The sequence below is a fragment of the Gopherus evgoodei genome, chromosome 6 (assembly GCF_007399415.2).
Source record: "Gopherus evgoodei ecotype Sinaloan lineage chromosome 6, rGopEvg1_v1.p, whole genome shotgun sequence".
NCBI lineage: Eukaryota > Metazoa > Chordata > Testudines > Testudinidae > Gopherus > Gopherus evgoodei.
The window spans coordinates 24,715,535-24,739,079 of record NC_044327.1 but is presented as its reverse complement, the minus strand read 5'-3'; the positions used below and the strand labels follow the sequence as shown (position 1 = coordinate 24,739,079).

At 41.3% G+C, this 23,545-nt stretch overlaps 1 protein-coding gene across 3 annotated transcripts in view; it reads right to left on the bottom strand.

Moving 5' to 3' along the window:
* Positions 1-23,545, bottom strand: part of KDM4C (lysine demethylase 4C) — a 441,772-nt gene that overhangs the window by 1,909 nt on the left and 416,318 nt on the right. For all 3 annotated transcript variants that reach the window (XM_030567955.1, XM_030567954.1, XM_030567956.1), the window contains 2 exons: positions 10,485-10,604; positions 2,321-2,413 (listed from right to left, as the gene is read on the bottom strand). In XM_030567955.1, the coding sequence (XP_030423815.1) occupies positions 2,321-2,413; positions 10,485-10,604 (213 nt within the window). The remainder of the gene's footprint in view (positions 1-2,320; positions 2,414-10,484; positions 10,605-23,545) is intronic.

Genomic DNA, 23,545 nt, shown 5'->3' with positions numbered 1-23,545 from the left:
CCCCTCTCAGACATGGTGCCAGCTCCATGTCACTTCTTACTCCAATCGCACCTTCCAATACGTGCCATGCACATGCTTCAGGCTGCGGCTGAGAACTGGCAACATGGAGAAGCAGCTCATGTCAGGTGGGCATGCTGAGGAAGTAGTGGAGGCGAATATAAGGTCAGGATTTGCTTCTCCAAAGAATCCTGACCTGTCTCCATTTTCCAGCTGCAAGAAACCCTCCCTCAGCCACACCCCAGAGCCTCCTGTCTGATTGCCCCTACTTCACTTAAATAGACATTCCCTAGATGACCCCCACCTCTCATCCCCTGGGAATCACCTAGTTTCCATATGGTTAATCTCATACAATGCATGTGAGAGTAGGGACGGTATGTGCAAGTACACATCTTATTTGCAATAAGAAACACACTGTGTTGCTGTTCTCGTTTACAGATATGTTCACATTATCTTTAAATACAATATGGATATTTTATTCATTATCTGTCAAATTTAAATATTATAAGTTTTTTTAGTCTGTATGCTTCCATTTTACACGTTAAAAATGACTTAGAGTTAACTAGCAGTGTATGATTTTGAGTGGACTGCTGAGAAACAGAGCAGAGTGTGTTATATGCAAATGAGATGAAGAACATGGTGTCTCTGAGTCTGAGTATTTGACCCTCTGAGTAACTGATATAGGACTGTACAACATTTAAAATTCATGCCAAACTTCGGTAATACAAACCTTCTCTCTCCTCCAATACCTGTATGTTGGAATGCAGCATGTCTTAGTCTTAAAGGAGTTCTGTTCTTATGGTGTTGTGTGAATTTTACATATGGTACTGTGTTGGAATAACTGATTGCTGCATACCAGCTGAAATTTATGCAAGAGCTGGGAAAGTATTTGAGAGCTTGGAGTCCAATTAAAACTCCACTGTAGTCAATGGGAGTCCTGCCATTGACTTTAATGGGATTTGGATCAGGTTCTTTGTTGTTTTTGGTTAAATTTGTGCTTTTAGAATTATAAACTTTGAGAATTTGGAAAATGTACATAAAGAGCTTATATTTGATAAGGGTATGGAAAGAACAGTTCATCTGTCAACACGAGATGTTCTTACTTAATCCTTCATGCTCTGACAGATGTTCTACCAAGAAGTCCCTGTCAGCAGTCAAGATGTGTGTTTGATTACAGTATTTGGCTGTATTAACAGAACAGTAAACCAGTCTGACTGGCCAGTGCACGTCATAGTATCTTTCCCCAATCTGAACCTTAGAGTCCAAAAGTTGGGGTACCAGCATGAATTCCTCTAAGCTTAATTACCTGCTTAGATCTGATAAGCTGCCACTAATCAGGAATTCCAGTGCCTGATACACTCTGGTCCCCCCAAAACCTTCCCTGGGGACCCCCAAGACCCAGACCCCCTGGATCTTAACACAAGGAAAGTAAATCCCTTTCCTCACCATTGCCTCTCCTAGGATTTCCCTCCCTGGGTTACACTGGAAGATTACTGTGATTCAAACTCCTTGAATCTTAAAACAGGGAGGAATGTCCCTTCCCCCCCTCCCCTTTCTCCCTCACCTAGAGGCAATACAGATGTAAGCTCCGTGAATCTAAAACAAAGAGATTCCCCATTCTCCCCTCCCTTCCCCTTTCCTGTTAAGTACAGACTCAATTCCCTTGAGCCTCAACAAGGGGAAAAAAATCAAACAGGTCTTAAAAACAAAAAACTTTTTTTATTAAAAGAAAGAAAAAGGTAAAAGTTATCTCTGTAATTTAGATGGTAAAAGTTACAGGGTCTGTCAGCTTATAGAAACTGGAGAAAATGCCTCCTCCAGCAGAAATACAATTTAAAATTCTTCCAGCAAACTACACATTTGCAAATACAGAAAACAATCAAAAGACTATAACCGCCTTTCTTACTAAATACTCACTATTTTGAATATATAAGAGACTGTAGCAGAGAGATTGGCAAGAAACCTGGTTGCACGTCTAGTCCCTTCCAGGACCCAGAGAGAACAAAGCAAAACCCAACAAACACAAACAAAGGCTTCCCTCCACCGAGATTTGAAAGTATCTTGTTTCCTGATTGGTCCTCTGATCAGGTGTTTGGTTCCCTGTTTGTTAACCTTCTACAGGTAAAAGAGACATTAACCCTTAACTATCTGTTTATGACAGCACACTTTTGCTACTTGTAGGAATTTGGATAGCTACACTAGCACTGCCTCTTCACAAAAATCCTTTTGAAGTATAAAGGACTAATTCAGAATAAAGTCACAGTTCGGTTTAAAGTCCTTTGAGTAAATTAATATTAGAACATTTGTATTTGTAAATACTTACGAAACGGGCTTTCACTCGTTTAGGCAGCTCTTCATCTAATGTGTAGATCTCTTCCCTCTTCATAGCTATCTGAGAACCATCTTCAAACTCAACCTAATTTGACACATGAGAATTTTAGAAAAATATAAACTCATTGTTTGCAATCCTCAAGCACTCTCCAATAATAGACAGATTATCTACAGAGAGATTAAACATTTGAGTTAAATAGTTATCTATTGTTACTTTTAGGAAGGAGACTAAAGAACCACCACCAAGAAAATCGTGAAGAGTTAAGAATTATAGCCAGAAAATAATCACCAGTTAGGCTATGTCTACACTTGTGCGTTGCCCTGGGTACTTGTCCATGCACTGATAGTACATGTATCCCATACCCTTGCCGAGTGTCCAAATACAATGTGCTGAGCATGGACATATGACATGCATATATACCCCACGCCCACACTGCCCTTTTCAGTACATGACGATAGCGCTGCCATTCGAGCGGCAGTATCAGAGAGCCCTGTGTGTCCAAGGAGACACTCTGAGAACTGCCTTGTTGTGTGTTGCTGGTGCTGTATGCCGCATTTTGTGATGGCGGCTCTCAATTATGTCTTCTTCTGCCTAACTGCATTGAAGAAATGCAGCAAGTCCATGATGATGTAATTCTGCTCCTGCGACAAATGTTCATGTGGTCCAGTACTGGATGGAATGCATCCAGGAAAATCTGAGACATTGAAAATGGCTGACCAAGAGGGCATATGAAAATCCACTGGGGTTGCAAGGAAAAGATGTGTTGAATGCTGGGATTGCCATGGCATGGCTATAAGTGGATTGTTGCTTCTGGTCCCGGAGAACCACAATCGTGTGGTGGAACCACCTCATCTTGGAAAGCTGGAATGATGACCTGTGGCTGCAGAAGTCATATTATGGAAGCAGACCTTCATGGAGTTGTGCAAGCAGCTTGCACCAATCCTCTAGCACCAGATCACTTGTTCTCAGAAACTCATAGCAGTACAGAAGCAGGTGGTTATTGCCCTTTGGAAGCTGGCAACTTCTGACAACTATTGGTCAGTTACAACCCAGTTGGGGTTGGGAAGTCGACTGTCAGAGTGGTGGTTGTACAGGTTTGCCACAATACCAATACTGGAATCTACTCAGGCATGGCTGCCATATCCAAAGTCCCTTAAATTATAGCAGGATATCAGAAGATGGGGTTTCTGAATGGTGCAGGGGCCATCGATAGAACACACATCCCAGTACTTTGCCCACTGAAAGGGGAGAGTGAATATGTGAACCAAAAAAGTTACTATTCACTTGTTCTCCAAGACTCAGTGGACCACGAAAGTCAGTTCCTGAGACTAATGTTGGACATATGGGGAAAGGTCCATGACGCCAGGGTGCTCAGGAGGTCAGGATTGCACAGTGGGGGGAGGGAGGGGGAGCGAAGGGATTTTATTCCCCAGAAATGCCATGGCTCTGCAGAGGTTCTGTTCCCATAGTTATGCGGAGGGACCCTGCATATGCACTCCTAACTTGGCTCGTGAAGCTCTTTCCAACATCACTGACCCAAGAAAAAGGGAATTCATCTATAGCCTGAGTAACTGCAGTATAGCAGGGGAATGCCTTTGGGACTCTGACAGCTCATTGGCAATGCCTGCAAACACAAATGAATGCCAAGGTAGCCAACACAGTTTGCATTATCATGGCATGCTGCACCTTGCACAATGTATGCGAGGTTAAAAGAGAATACTCCCAGAGCTACTGGGCACAGGGCAGATCTGGTTTATAAAGCCTGTACAGGGAGCTAGATCCCACCCAGGTGCACACTGCTCATGGTTCCCAGGTGGCAATGGAAATTTGTGATGCTGTTTTGTCGTACGTTGTAGAGCAGTGTAGAGCCACAAAGTGACCTGGGAAAGTGCTGAGGGACACTATTTTGACGTTATGGTACTGCTGAAAAAGCTCAATAGATCATTGCTACTTGATTGTCCAGCGACATACTTCAGTGAGTTTCGATTCCCTACAGCCAATGGTAATGTCATAACTGAAAGCAGACAACTGGGTGAGGGCACACAAAGTTAACACCTCTGGCTGTGGTTTTGTGCTGCGGAGAACGTATAGGCACTGTATCGCCATCCTTGCGCAACGCTCTTGTTGCATGTTAACAACTTGCTTTCAGGCTGCTTTATGGGGAGTAATTAAGGATTGTTAAAGTAATTTAAAAACAGTCCTGTAAGATTTTGGGATGGGCTTCACACATTCCTTCTTCACAGTGTTTTCTGACATCCTTGCTCACAGCATTTATCAGGTGCTATGCATGAGTACTTCTGTGCATCAAGCGGTGACTATTTGGTGAGGTTGAGAGAAAAGCACGGTTCAGTGTCAGATATCTATACTGTTAATTTACTTTTGTTTCCTTTGTCTGTTTTGTCAATTAAGTCATTAACAAAGCCATAAAGACGGTTCAGTTAACTTCTTTTCTGTTTTTTCATTCTGGTGCTTTAGACAGCAACAGTTACTTCACAGTTTAGTTCACTGTAACGAACCTTTTTTTTCTTTTTCTTTTTTTAACACTAGGAAATTCGTGACTGGGGGCTGAAGGTGACATGGGAGGGACAGAATTCATTGCATTTCTTTGGCACAAGACATTTTGCAGAAATCACAGTCACATGTCGTAAATCCTGCTGACCCATCCCTAACATGGAAAATATCACACTGATCATACTCAGAAAGTGAGCAGCACACACAAGTAAGTGAATGGTAACTTTTATTTACAAATGAACATCGAACAAAGGACTAAAACAGTTTGTAACAGACAAATTAACAAAAATAAAAATAGTACAATTCCCTGAAACTGGGCAAACATTAGTGTTTGAGGACATGTCTTCTTGCCCTTTCCCTCCCAGAGAAGAGGGGAAAAGACTGTGGAATATTGCGCGGGTGGGCAGAGAGGTATCCTGAATGGGGGTAAACAAAGACTGGCTATAGGGACTGGATTGGGCTTATTGTTCCTCACTAGCAGGCTTTGGGGAGTTCCCCTGTGCAGAGTTTTGGGTGCTGACAGAGTCTGGTGTGCCAGGTATCCAGCATGCTCCTCCCCGGCAGAGGTGGTGGTGGAGTTCACCACCTCAGGAGCAGCCTGGTCAACAGCTGGAGGAAGAGGAGAAGCGGCAGGAGGAGGACGTGCTGCCTGTTCTGGAGGGAAGCAGAAGCCCAGTGGTGGACAGGACCCAAAAGTATTCTGCCACCAGCTGTACTAGGGACTGCATGAGTGAATGGTCCCATTCTCTATGGGCATGCTCCCACTCCATGAACCAGTTCATGAATGACTCTTCCTGCCTAAGACCCCAATCCTCCCTAGCCCTAAGGAACTCTACTGCTCCTGACTTCTCCTGTCAATGCCAGCAAGCATGGTCCTTCTCTATTTGCCTCTGCTATCTCTGCGGTGTTCTTTCTGCCCTCTTGGCAGAACGGGTTCCCTGCCAGCATCAGGAATGTCCTGACAAGTCGAAGACAAGGCTGACGTTATATTTCATTTCTCCTTTGCAGGAACCTAAGGAACCCCCACGCACACACATCTTGCAAGGTATCTGTGCTTCCAAAAGACACAATATTGATACATTTTAGCATCCCAAAAATGCTACTGTTATAGCCTCCTTCCTTCTGACTACTTTTGCTTCCCAGAAGGCAGGAGCTGAGGGTAAAAACAGCAAGATACCCTGCAGTACTGCTATGAAAAGGTTGCACTGTAGTGCATCAAGGGGTCAGCTGCAGTGTGGTTTGAGTCCTTTCAGGATTTACATTACTAGTTACCTATATATTCTTTAAAAGGCTGGCTATCATTTGGAGAACATGGCAGTATTCAAGGTACCAGAATGGAGAAGAGAAGTGGTTTTCCAGATCTGTGGAAACATCCAGTCACCTATGCCAGAGAGATGTTTCTGCTGATGATGACCCCCTACATTGCTGAGTGGAGAGGACAGGCGAGCTAGGAAGGTGGACCAAGCACATTTGCCCTGCCATAAAACCTGAAGAACCAGCTTGAATTTCTGCTACACCAAAAATCTGTTGAATTATGCTTACAAAACTTGAAGGCAATTCAAAGGAAATTGACTGTATTCTCAGCTAGCAGATGGAGTGGTCCTGCTTTGAGCAGAGGGGTTGGACTAGATGATCTCATGAGATCCCTTCCAACCCTGATAATCTATGATTCTATGGATTTCCCATAAAAAAGGAGAACCACCGAAAATATCCATCCAGCTCCTAACTCCCTATGCATTGCCAGAAAGTCTGGCCTGGGTCCAGCGAGCAACACGAAAAGGGACTGGAAAACAGAGAGTAGCACTATAAATGTATACTCTTCTCCAAACTTTTGGATTAACACCAAAAGCCAGTCACTAAGGGACACAGCATTGTGTCTGTGGAACTGCTGGAGGGAATGCTTCACCCACTCCCACTTCTCCCAGCTTCTGCAGAGTGGCTCAGCATGGAGAGGGACCACTCACCAGGGACTGGGAATGGTAATAAACATTTGCAATGGTCACAAGGAGAAAGGACTGCTCTGATTTCACCATTCTCTTCCCAGACATAAGCGGGCCCACACCCCAGACACCATCCACACCCACACCCCTTTCACGAGGCTCCTATTTGCAGGGGGAGGGTAGTCTGGGGTCTTTGAACAAACATAAATGTCATAATATTGTTCTTTCCTAACCTGGGTCCTTTCATAACTTGCGCCCTTCCTCTGTCCCTTCCTTTCCCTCTGGTCTACATAGCCCAGCCTATTGCTATTCAGAGTCCTGGATGAGAAATGCACAGACACAGGGGCACAGTGACTGCTTATTAATCATTTGCTATAGCTTTATAAACGCTTTATAATGGTTCACAGGATTTAAATTAATAATTGATTTACAGCTGTGTCTTGCTTGGGGACCATGTAGGGGTGGAGTGGGGACGAGGTGTGGGGGTCAGCATCAGGCATGTATTACTAGTGCAAGAGGGGCTATTTACAAGGAATGCGGGGGTGTATTGTAACTTACCAGCCTTGGATTCCAATTCTTGTGATGGCTTAGGGTCCTCCTCAAGGGGGACTTCCTCAGTCAAGTCCATCGGGTAGAGGTGTTGACTACTGTGCTCCTCTTTCTCCAGGTCCCCTTCCAGGACTTCCTCTGAGGTCCCTGCTGCCTCCTCACCCTGCCCCTCATCAGTGTCCCATCATATGATGAAGCCGGTGGGTGAGGATAGAATCATGAGTCACTTCAGGCTTGATACTCACAGCCTTGGAACTCATCGTAATATGGGCATGTGTCATGTTCCTCTCCTACAGCAAATGTTGGAGTCCTTCACACTCTGGTACAGGAGCCTGAGGTGCTCCATGTGCTCCCAGCACAGGAATGGGGTCCAGTGAATGCCTGCCTCCTTCAGCCTCCATAAAATCTCCTGGTAAAGGCATATGTTCCTGCCAGTATGCATTAAATTGTGGAGGACGGCCTGGTCTGACCACATATTAATCAGCACGTGAGTGTGCTTCAGAGACTACGAGGCAGCTCTTGGAACATGATCTGAGATCACCAGTGCTGATCAAACCAGTTCACAGTAGAATTGATCTTAAATGCTCAGCACAGGTTGCTATTACCTATATACATTTGGGTAAGGGTCAGATGGCAAAAGGATCAATGCATTGTGGGAATGGCCTTGGAGGACTATCGATACTCATGACCTGGTGCATGAGCTTTACCCCCATCTACACAGTACTGTAGAACAGGTACAGGGCCATGGCACAAGGGAGGCATGAATATGCCCACATCCTTCAGGCATGCCAGCTGTCTCACACTACTCTGTCCGTCTGGAACGTGCTTCAGGGCTTCAGATGGGGACAATAGGAGTCATGACACAACAATGTATATCTCACCATGCACGGTCACAAGCATAGACACAGCTGTAGATTAACTTGCAAAAGGACTGCACTACCAATGTTGAAATTTGTATATAAAAGTACAAATGTATTCGATTAGGAATGCTAAAGAACACCAACATATACAACATCACTTTATCACACATTAAGATGTCATTGCTTATGTTTGCTTCTAATTTCCCAAGTGGTATAAATTAACTTTACTATGCTATGTTTCAAGGTTGTGGAAGACTACGTCAAAAGACAGGAGGTATGAGTGACACTCAGGGAAATGCCAGTTAACAGAATTATATTGAATCTGATAGAATTTCTTTAAAATGCTCTGTTCAGAAGATGAAAAGCTTTATCATGCTTAGGTTTAGATTAATCCAACATGAACCCCTTTAGCAGAAAATGAGAAAGGAAATGCAGGTAGGTGCAGGGAATGCTAAAATCCTCAGCCTTCTAACCACTTATGCTTTTTGAGACGCTTCCGCCCTCCTCCCCCCGCCCCCCACCATCCATCCCTGGAATCCTTCATCTATAAGAGATGAATGTCTGCTACTATCTACAACTGTACTTTGAGTTCCTTCAGAAACTTTAATTTAAAACTAGTTTTCAGAAAACTTACACAGGGCCCAATCCTGCAAGCTCATATGGCTTCAATGGAACTACCTGAATAACAGCTATATGCAGGAGTCAGGGTTGCAGGATTAGGCATAAATGATGTGAAAATATACACTGAAATACATATACTTCTAAAAGAACCTTGACAAGAAGCACAATTAGCACAATGCACGTACAAAAATATAGGGTTTGCTGTTCACATTAAAATGTTGCCTTGTAGGTTTCAAATCAAAACATTCAAACAAACTGAATCTCTCAGATTAATTGTGCACCGCTGAAAAGCTTTCCGGGACTGTCCTAGAGTACATACAGTAGCAACAGCCAAGATACAGAGCTGTGAACTATTAAAATCCTTAAGAGAAGTAATTTTAACTCCATCATAAAGGACCTGGGCCACATCCTGGTATGCCACTGAACTGCACAAAGCCCAGGTTAGAGGATGGGGTGCAAAGATGTCTTACAGTGCATCTTCACACTCCCTGATTCTACTGCTAACATGTGCAGGACTGGTCTCCATGCATATTAGAGTAGCTTGAAGCCTTCTTGAACTTAACCCATGCTGTAAATAGTGACAAGGAATCAAAAATATACCCAATGATCAGTATGGTGTTGGGCTATCACTGCCCACGCCCCTGCCCCCTTTGACAATGCCTCTTTTTCCAAGCCACTATGGCAGCACAGAGGAGAGAGGTGAATGGTCTACATTCACTGTAGTCCACCAAAGAATCACCCTGATGTTGGGGTGATTTTCCCTGGCTCTGTTAAATGGGCTTTAGGACCAGATTACACTGGTAGTGTGGCACTGAGCAGCCATACCACACAAGAGAATCTGAACCCCATATGTCCAGTTTGAGGCATGGAGGATCTAGCCCAGCAGTTCTCAACTCTGGGGCTATGCAGAGGTCTTGTTATTTCCCAAAGTGTTGTTATTATTGTGGTTGGTTTATTGTAGTTTCTACCATGCACTTGGGTACTCAACGCTGCTGACTGATTTTTCTCAGAGACATGCGCTTTTGAAAACAAACAATTATTCTGTCTCTGAAATCAGGACTGAGCTCTTTAGTCTTGTCCACAGTACTGAGTTCTCCCTTCTCTCTAAAGTTTATAACACGCCTTAATGTACATGTTAGTTAATATAAGATTGCCTCACTGAACAGCTGAAAATGTGTCTACTGAAACTATGTTTTTCATTGTCCTTTCTCTCATCCCTTTTTCTGAAACTTCGTTAGCTCATTAAAGTCAGGTGCCCAGTTATACCATTAATTAAATGGCTACGAATGATTAATAAAAGCAAACAACATATAGAGAACAACATAATATACTGAAGTTTTGTTTTATAGGATGTGGTCCATTGAATAACCCTGAGTTCCTATAAAATGATGCACTCTCTTCCTTTGGAATTTTAAAGTTACAAGATTGTACATAGCAATAATTAGCTACAGCAGCAGCTCAGCCATTGCAAACAATTGGGGAAAGCTCTATTTGATAAGGTAACGGCATTACTGTTTAAGAGTCAGTACTTAACTATATCCCTGCCTTCCAGAACTTTACAACTGTGGCACGGCCAGTCTACTTTTGATGTGGAATGGGTTATTTGTAATAAACATGAAGACATTTGAAAGAAAATTCCTAATATGCACATAATAAAAAAATATGGGCACTCACCTGATACATGTGAGCTACATTTGCTCCCAGATATTTTGCCCCGTACAGTTTTCCATCAGGCCACTTCACTTGGACCACCTCTCCCTCTGCAGGTGGACCCAGCTTCCGGCAGTCTCTGCTCTATTTACAAACAAGGGATTGTTTCTCAAATCAGTGATTAAGCAATTAAATTTTGAAATGACCAGTGAGCTGCTTCTTACAACTTGATAATTAGAGGGGAGTTATTATGATCATGTGTGTTTCAAGCATTATAATCTTGCTAACGGGCCAACAAAACACACCGTTCATCTTCATGAGAAGGAACTAGTGACCAAAGAAACACTCCTAACAGTTTGATGTCATGATGTCAAAGCAATGTGTATGAATCAGATAGTTATCAGCAGTGGTGCTACTTTTCCCCAATTTCATTTTTGTCACATAGTGAAGATGAGGTTTAACAAAGTGCAGCTACATATTTGCCAGAGGTCTATAGAGGTTGTTTTTTTTAACATACTTAAGCAATTTATATTTTGCTAACACCAATGCATTCCTGCTAGATGTTTACTGATTGAAACATACACATGACTGATCAAACTACAATGTCAAGAGCATCAGCAGGTTTCTTGCTTAGCTGGTATACATATATATGCACAAAAAGAATGTAAAGGTTTACTGCCACCTTTGTATCACCTGAACTCTGGGCTTGGCTCCTGGTATAACATATGCTGGCTTTAAACCACTCACTCCGTAGGATGCTCTGCCAGGCCAGTATAGCCAGAGAGGAGAGCACACTATTCACACCCCGACTCACACTTCTACACTTGGAATTGGGGTGAAGGACCAGAGAAAAGTCTTTATGTCAGCTCTGTATTAGCTGAAGAAGCAATCTTTTGCAAGCACTTTTCTTCCGGGGCCATCTCAGCCAGCTATCCACTCACGTAAAGCAGCCCACAGGTTCAAATTATGACTCAAGTCACAAATGAAAGGGGATTTAGTGGGAACATCCTAACCTGTACTGACTCTTTGTCAGTCAGCAAATTGTTCGGCATTAATGGCAGACCTAGAACTGCAATAGCAAGGCTGTTGCAAAATAGCATTGGGGTACACTGACAACTGTTTGTAGTTTGCCCAGCACCTAGCTGTTAGTCTAGTTACTGCAGTAATGCTTGCCATTTTGTGAGCAACAAATTCACACTAAATATTTTAAAAATATGAATTATTTCACAACACATCTCACACTTCATCATGCATTTACATTTAGAACATATCGGACTGAGAGATGAAAATTTGCCTCTCTCGTAGCCAAGGGCCTCCAGACACCTAAATGCCTAATCATAACGGCTAACGACAGCGAAGTGAGTGAGGAGACTGCAATAGCATTTACATGGATAATAACTTTTTTTGACTCTTACCTGAATGTTATCTTATCACTAGGACTGCTGATTAATTCCACTTAACTCAAAAAAATGAACTGTGATTAAAAAAAGTAATCGCCATTAATTGTATGGTTAAACAGTAGAACACTTATTCAAACTTATTAAATATTTTTGGATGTTTTTCTACATTTTCAAATATATTGATTTCTATTACAACACAGAATACAAAGTGTATAATGTTCACTTTATATTATTTTCTATTACAAATATTTGCACTGTAAAAATGATAAAAGATAGTATTTTTCAATTCACCTCATACAGGTACTGTACTGTAATCTCTTTATTGTGAAAGTGTAACTTACAAATGTAGATTTTTTTTATACATAACTGCACTCAAAAACAAAATGTAAAACTTTAGAACCTACAAGTCCTCTCAGTCCTACTTCTTGTTCAGCCAATTGCTAAGACAAACAAGTTTGTTTACATTTACGGGAGATACTGCTGACTGTTTCTTATTTACAATGTCACCTGAAAGTGAGAACAGGAGGTCACATGGCACTTTTGTAGCTGGCATTGCAAGGTATTTACCGTGCCAGATATGCTAAACAGTAATATGCTCCTTTATGCCTTGGCCACCATACCAGAGGACATGCTTCCATGCTGATGATACTCGTTAAAAAAATAATGCGTTAATTAAATTTGTGACTGAACTCCCTGGGGGAGAATTGTATGTATCCTGTTCTGTTTTACCTGCATTTTGCCATATATCTCATGTTATAGCAGTCTTGGAAGATGAACCAGCACGTTCTTTTTAGGAACACTTTCACTGCAGATTTGACAGAATGCAAAGAAGGTACCAATGTGAGATTTCTAAGGATAGATACAGCACTCGACCCAAGGTTTAAGAATCTGAAGCGCCTTCCAAAATCTGAGAGGGACGAGAAGTGGAGAATGCTTTCAGATGTCTTAAAAGAGCAACACTCCCATGCGGAAACTACAGAACCCAAATCACCAAAAGAGAAAATCAACCTTCTGCTGGTGGCATTTGACTCATATGATGAAAATGAACATGCATCGGTCCACTCTGCCTTAGGTTGTTATCGAGCAGAACCCATCATCAGCATGCATATATGTCTTCTGGAATGGTGATTGAAGCATGAAGGGACATATGAATCTTTAGCGCATTTGGCACATAAATATCTTGCGATTCTGCCTACAATAGTGCCATGCAAACGGTTGTTCTCACTTTCAGGTGACATTGTAAACAAGATGTGGGCAGCATTATCTCCTGCAAATTGTAACCAAACTTGTTACAATTTGCAATTGGCTGAAGTAGGAGTCAGTGGACTTGTAGTTTCTAAAGTTTTACGTTGTCTTATTTTTGACTTCAGTTATTTTTTGTACATAATTCTATATTGGTAAGTTCAACTTTCATTATAAAGAGATTGCACTACAGTATTTGAACTAGGTGAACTGAAATATACTATTTCTTTTGTTTTTTACAGCGCAAATATTTGTAATAAATAAATATAAAGTGAGTAGCGTAAACTTTGTATTCTGTGTTGTAATTGAAATAAATATATATAAAAATGTAGAAACATCCAAAAATATTTAAATAAATAGTATTCTATTATTGTTTAATCGTGCAAATAATCATGATTTATTTTTTTTAATCGCTTGACAGCCCAGCTTATCACCTATTATTTACATCCATGAGCTATAAACTTATTTTGTTGCTAGAAACATCTCCTAATCCCCAGATGTAGTCCACATTTTGATTCAACCCATGAGCCCAAGGAAGTGCAAACTGCATCCCACTGAGCTTGTTGAGGTAGCCGTTCTTCGGTGGGCAGGGATATCCTCACAGGAGGACAGATGGCAGTATAGCCACTGCTATCCCTTAGGGGCTCTCTCAGGGTGACAGCTTCAAACCGTGCTCAGCATAGCACAGGAATCTGGCTGGCGCAGTCTGATGAGATATGCTGAAAGATGTGTGCTTTCTGATCCCAGTCCCTCATAGCTGGCTCCACCCACTTTCCTGGCTGTGCTATCCAGTTGCAGACCTCCCAATATTAACAGGGTAGTAGGCAACCTTCCTTGCTACACTATCCTGCTCTTGGTGAAACTGAAGGTCCACAGCCTGGGTTCCAGCAGTGGAGTTACTGAGGTGTCACCTGTACCAGACTAGTTCAGGGATTCTTAAACTCATTAATTGCATGAACCACATCTTAAAGGAAACCCTCCAACAACCGCTTTTCCTCCCATTTATGATGGTGCTGAAAACAGCAGGTACCATGCTTTTATTTTCCCTCTCTTACCTTTATTTATTTAGAGTTATAACATAAAAAGAAAAACAAAGCCTGCCTGTGTGTCTTGGACATAATTTTAAAAACGACTATACAAAACCATCAGCTTGTCTAAAAAACAAATGATCTACTTGTGGTTTCAAACCAAACAGTACCACAGTGTAATTGCAAATACTAGCCTTTATTGCTTTTCTTCCTCCCCACCTTCCAAAAGACAAGCTTGCAGCCTATGACTACATAACATTCCTGGGATAAGGGCCATAACTGCTAATATGGAAATTTAACAGAGGGAAGGATTTAATGTATTTCAGTTACTTTTAGTCCAATTTACCAGCTAAAACTAAGGAGAGCCAGCTCTATGATCAGCCAGCTGTCCAGAGAGCATTAGCAAATGTTTTAAGGATTTCAGTGGTCCAGGGCACAATTTCCGGGAACCGCTGTCCTAGATAGCCTGTATTCCATTCCACCGTGGAGTTCTTTACTTCTGTCTATTCTATCACTGGTGCTTTTAAAACAGTCTATCGTATTAACATACTGTATTATCTTACTATTGAAAAATTGATTCCCACATTTTCTTCAGGGGAAAGGTTACACACATTTCTTAGACAGACCAAACTGGATACTGTTAATTTGAAACATCTAATCTGTCAGATGTATAATTAATAGCCAGGCACCAGAAAAACGGGATCCTTCTACCTCTCTCTGTACCAGATGTAATAATCTCCAGACTCAGTAATTTCTGGGCTTGAAGTGTAAATCACATGCATTTGCTCTAGAGTTTCATATATTCTGTGCAGTAAATGAAATTGTAACACAGCTCATCTTATGCCACATTAGTGGATCTAACCTGCTGGTATATAAAGCACCAATCAGTTATGGAATATCTGAGTCCATCTGTTTATGGTGTTATGAACATTCCTTTATTATCTTAAATCACAGAACTGCAAACATTTTCAAGTTTTGTGTGTGTGGCTGAATAATCTATCTTGTTTTAAGCAGCATTCAATTTTGGGTTCATTAACTACTTTTCCAATAAGAAAAAATAGCAAGTAATGCTTTAACAATAGATATCAGAACAATATTTACTGAAATATCATATTTGGCTCTGAATACAGTGACCAACAATAGAACTGCTTGTTCAAATGCTTGTGAGCCTGACTCTATAATGAGAGTGACTACTTTCCATGACAATATACTGGGAAGCAAGTCAGGGGACTTTACTAATGTTTTCTATAGTGCCCTTCAGTCTTAGTATCAAAGTGCTATACAGATCAATTAAATCTGCGTGGCAAAATCCTAGCGGACCTCATGGAGTGTGAAGGACTCATGAATACTACACGTTCTATGTGTTTGTCTGGTTGTGGTAAGTGGGTTTACTATATGAAAACATGGGGTTAATTCAGGAAGAGTTTGACTGCATGTAGGAACTAAAGAGAACAAAGGTTCATTGGCCAACATGCGTTTTCAAAATCCTTTTTCTCTCATGTTACATACTTTGTTCCTACTGTTGAAATTAAACAACACTTTGGTTCAAGAAGTCTGTCTCTTTTCTGCCTGTTTGCATTCAGCCTCTTGTGGAATTAACCCCATTTTTATACAGTAAATCCATTTACACCAAAGAGATGAAGGAACAGAACATATAGTATCCGTAAATTATTGTGGCACAATCTCACCTCCTTCACATGCAGTTTTTAGTTCTTTTTGCTCTGTTTATGGGCCTGATACAAAACCAATTCAAGTTAATGAAAGGCTTCAACTGGGACTGAGTCAGGTCTCACAGGATGCTCTGTTTGGTACATACAAATCAATTTAAGTTAAAAAAAATATTCCAGTGATGCTGCAAGAGCGCTATCAAAGAGCAAGGTCTTGCAGCATGCCCTAAATTTGCTTAGGTGTTGGAATAGCCTATTCATCTGTAGGAGCCTATTCATTCTAGAACTGAAAACCCTTCACCAAGCACAGATTTTCCTCACATCTCCTTTAGGCCCAATTCCGGAAAGCATCCTTATGCAGGAAAACACACACATGCTTTCCTGCTTTGCCTTGCAATACATAAGTATAGCCATTCTGATCTTAGATGAGATGGAGAAGATGATTCCTGAACAGAAGGATTAGTATGTAGACCATTCTCAAAGTATGCCAAAAATAGCCGCTTTTTGGATATTTCAAGTTCCATTTTAACTGTTTTGCCTGTCAATATCATTACAGAGTTTGAAATGAATATATTAGTAATTAATTTGGCAATGATACACCTATAAGAGCCACTGGGTACTTCTAGGCTTTATCCAAAGCACTATAGATTGAAAAATGAATACCTTCCTCTGCCACATCTTCAGTGAAATCATATTAAAAAGAACATTATGTGATGTGGTCATCAGAATCAATGGGACTAAAGTTCAGTGCCCACAAGAGCATCCTCTGTAGATGTGGTTCATATTGGAAGGGAGTAGCTAAAAGAAGCCGCAAGATAAAGTGGAAGGGGAAGAAAAAATACTGTACTCTTTAATGTTTGTATTGTGCTGTATTGTCTTGCGAGTAAGGAAGAAGTTATTTTATGGTTAAGAATAATAGAAAATATTAATTTAAAGAAAATTTTACCTGAAGGATACCAAAGAAAACTAACACAGGAAAACACTGGTATAGACAAAGAATTTTATTACAAAAAGAAAATTTGTGTTTAGCATTTTTTCAGCAGGGACGGGAAGTCAGCTGTTGTAGATAAGGGAATAAAATGCAAAGGATCTAAAAGCTGTAACAGGTCAATAAATCAATGCTCTTAAGATTGTACATTTCATCTTAAATAAATAAAAAGCAAAAAGCTTTCCAACAAATACCTGTGAATATTCTTAACTAGCAACAAATACCACAGATATATTCCCACTGAATTTACCAGCAGGAAAAGCCCTTCATTAAGCTGGGTAATTTTCTGCCTTTCAACAGTTAGTTTAAAACTCAAGAGGCTTGATCCTTGGGATTAAATGAGTTCCTACCCTTTCAAATTTGCTTCTCTTTCTGTGACTGGTGTGTAAAAATGCATTAGTCAATCAAAGGCAGGGAGACCATGGAACCATTGTTACACTTGATATAGTAGGAATGACAATGACCCATTAGAATTTTTTTTTTTAAACACGGGGAAGGTGCAGGCTCACATGGCACATTTTGGGGAAAAATGAATCAATTCTTGTCCCAAATTTATGTACTGCAGCAAGGCCTGTAAACAGTAGTAGAAAACCATCCCATTCAAAATGAGGAAAATGCCAACCATCGCTTATTCTAACTGTCAGAGAGCTGCCTCAGCAGAGCTGGATTTTGTTAATTGTTTTGATGCTACTGTAATAAACTGGCTCAGTATGTGTGGTCATATGTGTACTCATATGTGGTGTACCCATGGGTGCTGACTCAAGTGAGGATAAAGTGGTTTTGGTGATGGTCTCAGATTTGATCCTCACTCCTGACAATCTTGGCGTCTGTATGTAAGCAGCCACAGGTTTGTTGGACTAGAACAGGGGTTCTCAGACTGGGAGTCATGAGGTTATTACATGGAGGGGTTACAAGCTGTCAGCCTCCACCTCAAACCCTGCTTTGCCTCCAGCATTTATAATGGTGTTAAATATATAAAAAAGTGTTTATAATTTATAAGTGGGGGGTGTCATAAACAGATGGTTAAGGGTTAATGTCTCTTTTACTAGCTCAGTAAACCTGGAACACCTGACCAGAGGACCAATCAGGAGACAAGATACTTTAAAATCTCGGTGGAGGAAAACCTTTGTCTGTGCTTTTTGGGTTTTTTCTTTGTTCTCTCTGGGTTCTGAGAGGGACCAGACATGTATACAGACTCTCCAATTTTCTGAAACAGCCTCTTCTGTTCAATTTAGTAAGTACCAGTTAGAAAGGCGGTTTAGTCTTTTGTTTTCTTTATTTGCAAATGTGTATTTTGCTGGAAGGATTGTATCTCTGTTTGCTGCAACTTGTATTTGTGCTGGGGGGAGGATTTCTCTCTAGCGTCTATAAGCTGAAAGACCCTGTAACATTTTCCACCTTGATTTTACAGAGACAATTTTTACTTTTTTTTTCTTTTATTAAAACCTTTTCTTTTTAAGAACCTGATTGATTTTTTTTTTATTTCTTGTGTAAGACCCAAGGGGAGGGGGTCTGCACTCACCAGGGAATTGGTGGGAGAAAGGAGAGAAGGGGGGGAGGAAAAGCCTGATTTCTCTCTGTGTTAGGATCACTGTCTCTCCCTCAGGGAGAGTCTGGGAGGGGGAGAGAAGTGGGGGGAAGGTGAATTTCCTCTCTCTTTTAAGATTCAAGGAGTTGAATCACAGGGGTCTCCCAGTGTTACCCAAGGAGGGGAGAATCTGGGAGGAAGGAAGAAGGGGGAATGGTTTATTTCCCTTTGTTGTTAGACCCAAGGGGTTTTGGGTCTTGGGATCCCCAGGGAAGGGTTTGGGGGCCAGAAAGTGTCCCAAAACACTATATTTTTGGGTGGTGGCAGCTCTATCATTTCTAAGCTAGTAATTAAGCTTAGAAGGGTTCATGCAGGTACCCCATCTTTTGGACGCTAAGGTTCAGAGTGGGGAATCATACCTTGACAGGGGGTCACACTCAGAGGCTTGCTGTGTGAAAGGGGTCACCAGTACAAAAGTTTGAGAACCACTGGACTAGAACATCTGGCCTGAACAGCTGTATTTTACCTCCCACTTAAGCATGCAGTGGGTGAGGAGCCTAGCTCCTGACTGGGTCTGAAAATTGGATCTGAAATCCTCTGTCATACTGGAGGGGCAGCTGGACCAAACTGGAGTGGCCATGTGACCCCATGCAGCTCCCACACCTTTCCAGTCCTTTAGCACCCAGGGACACCCCAGCTCCTGAGGAGAGTAGGAGAAGTGGGCTCCAGGAACCTCCCAGTCCCCAGAAGTGTGGGAGGATTAGATCTGGTCTTTTGTCACTGCCTGAGCAAATGGAGCTGCATGAAGATGGGATCTAGGCTTCCCCAAACTGCCTGGCCCCTGCTAGGGATGGTGTTCTTTAGCCTGGCCTCCTCTCTGAGTTAGAGCTCAGGGCTGAATGTGAGGCAAGGAGACTGTTGGGCTGGGTGCAGGAAGGAGAGCTTGGAGTCGGGTGTGGGGCGGGGAGGCCATGGGGCTGAATGTGGGGGGAAGAGCACGGATCTGGCTGAGGGGCAATGAGGTGGGAAAAATATGGAGATCAATGTGGGCAGCAGGAGGGGAGTGTGTTTAGAGCTGTGTGTAGCAGGAGAGAGCTTGGAAGTGGGTGCAGACCAGGGTAGGGACAGCTCTGGGCTCCCTCCTTAGGAAAATTCTGTTTGCACCCTTACTCCCACTCACACTGCTGCATGTGCACCCTGTGGAACTACTTATAGCAAGCAGAAAAAAATCAATTTCCATCTTGATAAGATCAGAACTTTTTTCTGCAGAAGATTGTTAAATCCAGTTCTACCAGCTGCTCTCACACAGCGGGCTTTGAAGGGAAGAGGAGGATGAAATATTACATTGTAAAAGATACATACAGACGGTCATGCTTTCAGGACTCAGACTGACTTCCATAGTCACCAGAACGTTATTGACTGCTAGGAGAGAGTGCCTTTTTTCAGAAATGCCAGGTATTTCTTGAACAGAGCACTATAACATTCAGGTGTCTATAACAGTAAATGGAGATTGCAATTTCCTTTGCATTGGCTAAAAAAATAGATTAGGAAAAAACTGAAAGATGAAATGTACTACTGCTACTGGAGAAAAGCTGTCTCTGGTACGCAAAAGAGAGTACACTGGAAACATTGTTCATGTTTATCACTCTGAAATGTTGCCTCTGTAATCCTGCCAAGATCCGAATAAGCATTGGTTCTCTCTCTCTCACACACACACACACACACACAGAGGTTCCAACACCTGACTTTGTTGAAATTTCGAAGTTTATATTCATGAACTGGCAAAAGTGGACCTATCTTGCTAAACTGGCTCTTTTCTCTGAGCTTTCGAGGTTCCATATTCACTACAGGTCAGTTTTTCTGTAATTTATTAAACAGTTTTTATGTACACTACAAACTTTTTTTGTAGTTTACATAAAGAATGACTATGCATTATTCACGGTATGCATCACCTCATTTGAGAACATGGCATTAACAGAGATAGTGACGTGTAAGAAATCAGGTTCTCCATTATATTAACAGAGGGCCCAATCTAGCAGCCTTTACTCACATGGTTATACCCATTGATACCAATTTCATTTTAAATAGTCAGTGGGACTACTCACCTCTGTAAGGCTGTAGTGTGTTATGCTGTACTGAAGCTCTTAAAAACATTTCTTCCTGTGTCAAATATATTTGTCTCCTGGCAAAAACTGATGCCCCATCACTGCCCTTGCCATCCCTTCATCCCATTATGGAAAAAAAAACCCAAAAAAGGTACATTTCTGGCTTATTCGCATCCTTGTTTTTCACCAATATAACTGATATGAATAATATTAGTGTGGTCCTGTCAAGAGGTTGTTAACTCATACACATCTAATGCCAGTTAGCTACGTGGGTCTATAATACAGCAGCAGAATAAAAACATGGGATGGTCCTGTGGCTATGGAGGTGGAGGAGAGTTATTTGCTGGGGAAGGTGTGGTGCAGTGTTTTTAAATAGCTATTAAGAATCTGTATGAAATTCATTTTCCTTCGATCATAACAATTTAAAGACAGGCCAAATTTTGAGCCTAACTTTGAAAGTAAAAATTACTTGTACTAATTAATTTGACTCAATACATTTTAGACATCTAAATACATTTTAGCCATCTAATTTTGCATTTTGATTTATGCACAATTTTTGCTGAAGTAAATATTTATTTTATTGAGCTGCATCATTTTCAGATAATAAAAGTACAAGAATTTCACTTGACCATACCTTGCCTAACTCAACCTAGCTCAGACTACTTGCTGGAGGCGGTCTCTTTGGAATATCTCCACTCTAACGTGAAGTGAAAGGATTCCTGAAATGTTTATACTGTTATGGATTATGGGATTTTAATTGTGGTAACGCACAGGCATAACAATAGGGGTTTGAGTTAGAAAAATGATGTTGATAACTAGTGGCCCTGATGTCCTTCTCAATCTTTTTGTTTTTCTTTCTTTTGTTGTTAACTGCATTGATATGATCATCTATGGTGTTAGATTCTCTTTTCAGATTTACTACACATGGGGTTCTCAAACGGAGTCGGGACTCCTCAGGGGGTCATGAGGTTATTACAGGGGGGTTGCGAGCTGTCAGCCTCTACCCTAAACCCTGCCTTGCCTTCAGCATTTACAATGGTTTTAAATATATAAAAAAGCGTATTTAATTTATAAGTGGGGTCGCACTCAGAGGTTTGCTATGTGAAATGGGTCACCAGTACAAATGTTTGAGAACCACTGGACTAGACAACACGGAACTTAATCTTCTGACAGCTTTTCTGACTTTTTACAACTTGGCTAAAATAGAATGCAAATAAAGATCACGAAGAGGCACTGAACAGACCTGGGCCCTAACTTTGGGAAAGTTGATATTTAGATGTGAACTTCAACAGCTCAGACTCACCTCTAATGCTGGAGTACTCTAATACAATCTGTATATTTGGTATAACTCAAGCTTATCTGATGCATATCTCTGTGTTACCACATGTTGTACCACGTACTAAAGAGGCAGTACTAAATCAACCCCATCAACTATGATAGATATACATACCTGTGCATGCAACACAGTACTACCTCTACTTACTTATCTTTAGCCAAAGTTGTGCAAGTCTCCCCTGAAATGTGCGAGGAAGTAAGGGAAACATCACAATGTACAGCCCACTCAGTGGCCATAGAGCAGTAGGTAATAAAGAGTTCTACACAGAAATACAACAGTAGAACATTGGGTCTAGTTTTCAAAATCTGGATGCGTACAGCCAGGCACCTAAATCTGTATGCTAGCTGTTGATTTATGTATTTAATTATGAATCAGTTGAACTGGGCTCCTAAATCATAATTTAGGGCTTAACTTTAGGTAACTAAATTTTAAAGCTGGAACGATTATGAAGTGTTATTATAATTAGAAAAAAACAACAATAATAAATTATGAACATAGAAACTGAAGTTAATTCTTCAATGAGTGGGTTAGTACACCAGACACCAGCTGTGCCTCAGTGCCCCAGCTCCCTCCTCTCACCCTCCATAGGACCCCACAATCTTCCAGAGGCACTGTTTAGAACACATCCCACTATTCCAGAAGGCACTATCACCATGAGCAACAGGGACAGTCCTACAAAACCTCAGTCTGATGATAGCAGACCAATGTGTGTGTGAACTTTTCTCATCACCAACCCTGGAATCATTTATTTCTATCATCACCAGCTTTCTTCTCATGTACCACCCCTCTGCCTTCTTAAATCTCTCCATCCTGTCACCAAGTATCACACCCTCCTGCTTTCCATTTGCTGGCTTCAGTCTCTTCTTACTTATCCCTCACTCTTTTTGCATCTCTTCTTTATGCTCTCTTCCTTAACTCTCTTGCTATATTGAGCAGACCCTCCAGTCCACATGCCTTCTAAACCTTCACCTCACCTCTACAAACTCCATGCCTTGCCTCTTGTAGCTCTCTGTAAAATTACATGCTCTTTTACATTATGACACAAATTAAAAGTAAAATCTACTAAAATCAAACTATTGAAGATAAACTCTCCTGTTCCCCTTATATATATGGTGCTCCCAGAAATGCTGTTTAAATCCAGAATAACTGTTCAATGTAAGATGCCATCCACCTAACCTTTATTTCAAAGAATGGATCAAGCCATGGCACTAACTCATCAAAGCCTTTGAATTTAGGTACTAAGTGGTGAAGTTTCTGAAAAACAACCTGCAGAGTTTGCATAATGCCTAAAAGCCAATCAACCCTATTATTCTGGAGCACTGAAGTCAATTTAGCTGGAGGATAATCTGAGTGTGCCACAGCACTCACAGAAATTAATTATATACACCTTGACTGGAAATGGCTACTTCAGAACAAGCCTAAATAACATGCAGAAAATTATTTGGAGGCTGAGGTCATCTAATTCTCACTGAAAGGTTTTCAAGCAAATTTACAAACCTTCTCCAGGAAAATGCTCAGAAGCAAAATATCAGCGTGGAAGCGCTATAAAAATCTATAGAAATATCATTATGGAACCAGCATGTACGGCTGCTGGACTTCTGCATACAAATGGTCTTCCAGCTGTCTTTAGATGAATGGTATTAAGTTATAGCTATAATTTTTCCCGCCTGAATTTAGAAATTTAGCTTAATGCAGTATCCTACCATGCAGCTATCAAAATGCCCTCATTAGCAGACTGCTCTCTGTAGTAATGGAAATTATTTGCAGATTGTTTCAAACAGGGGCTTAACA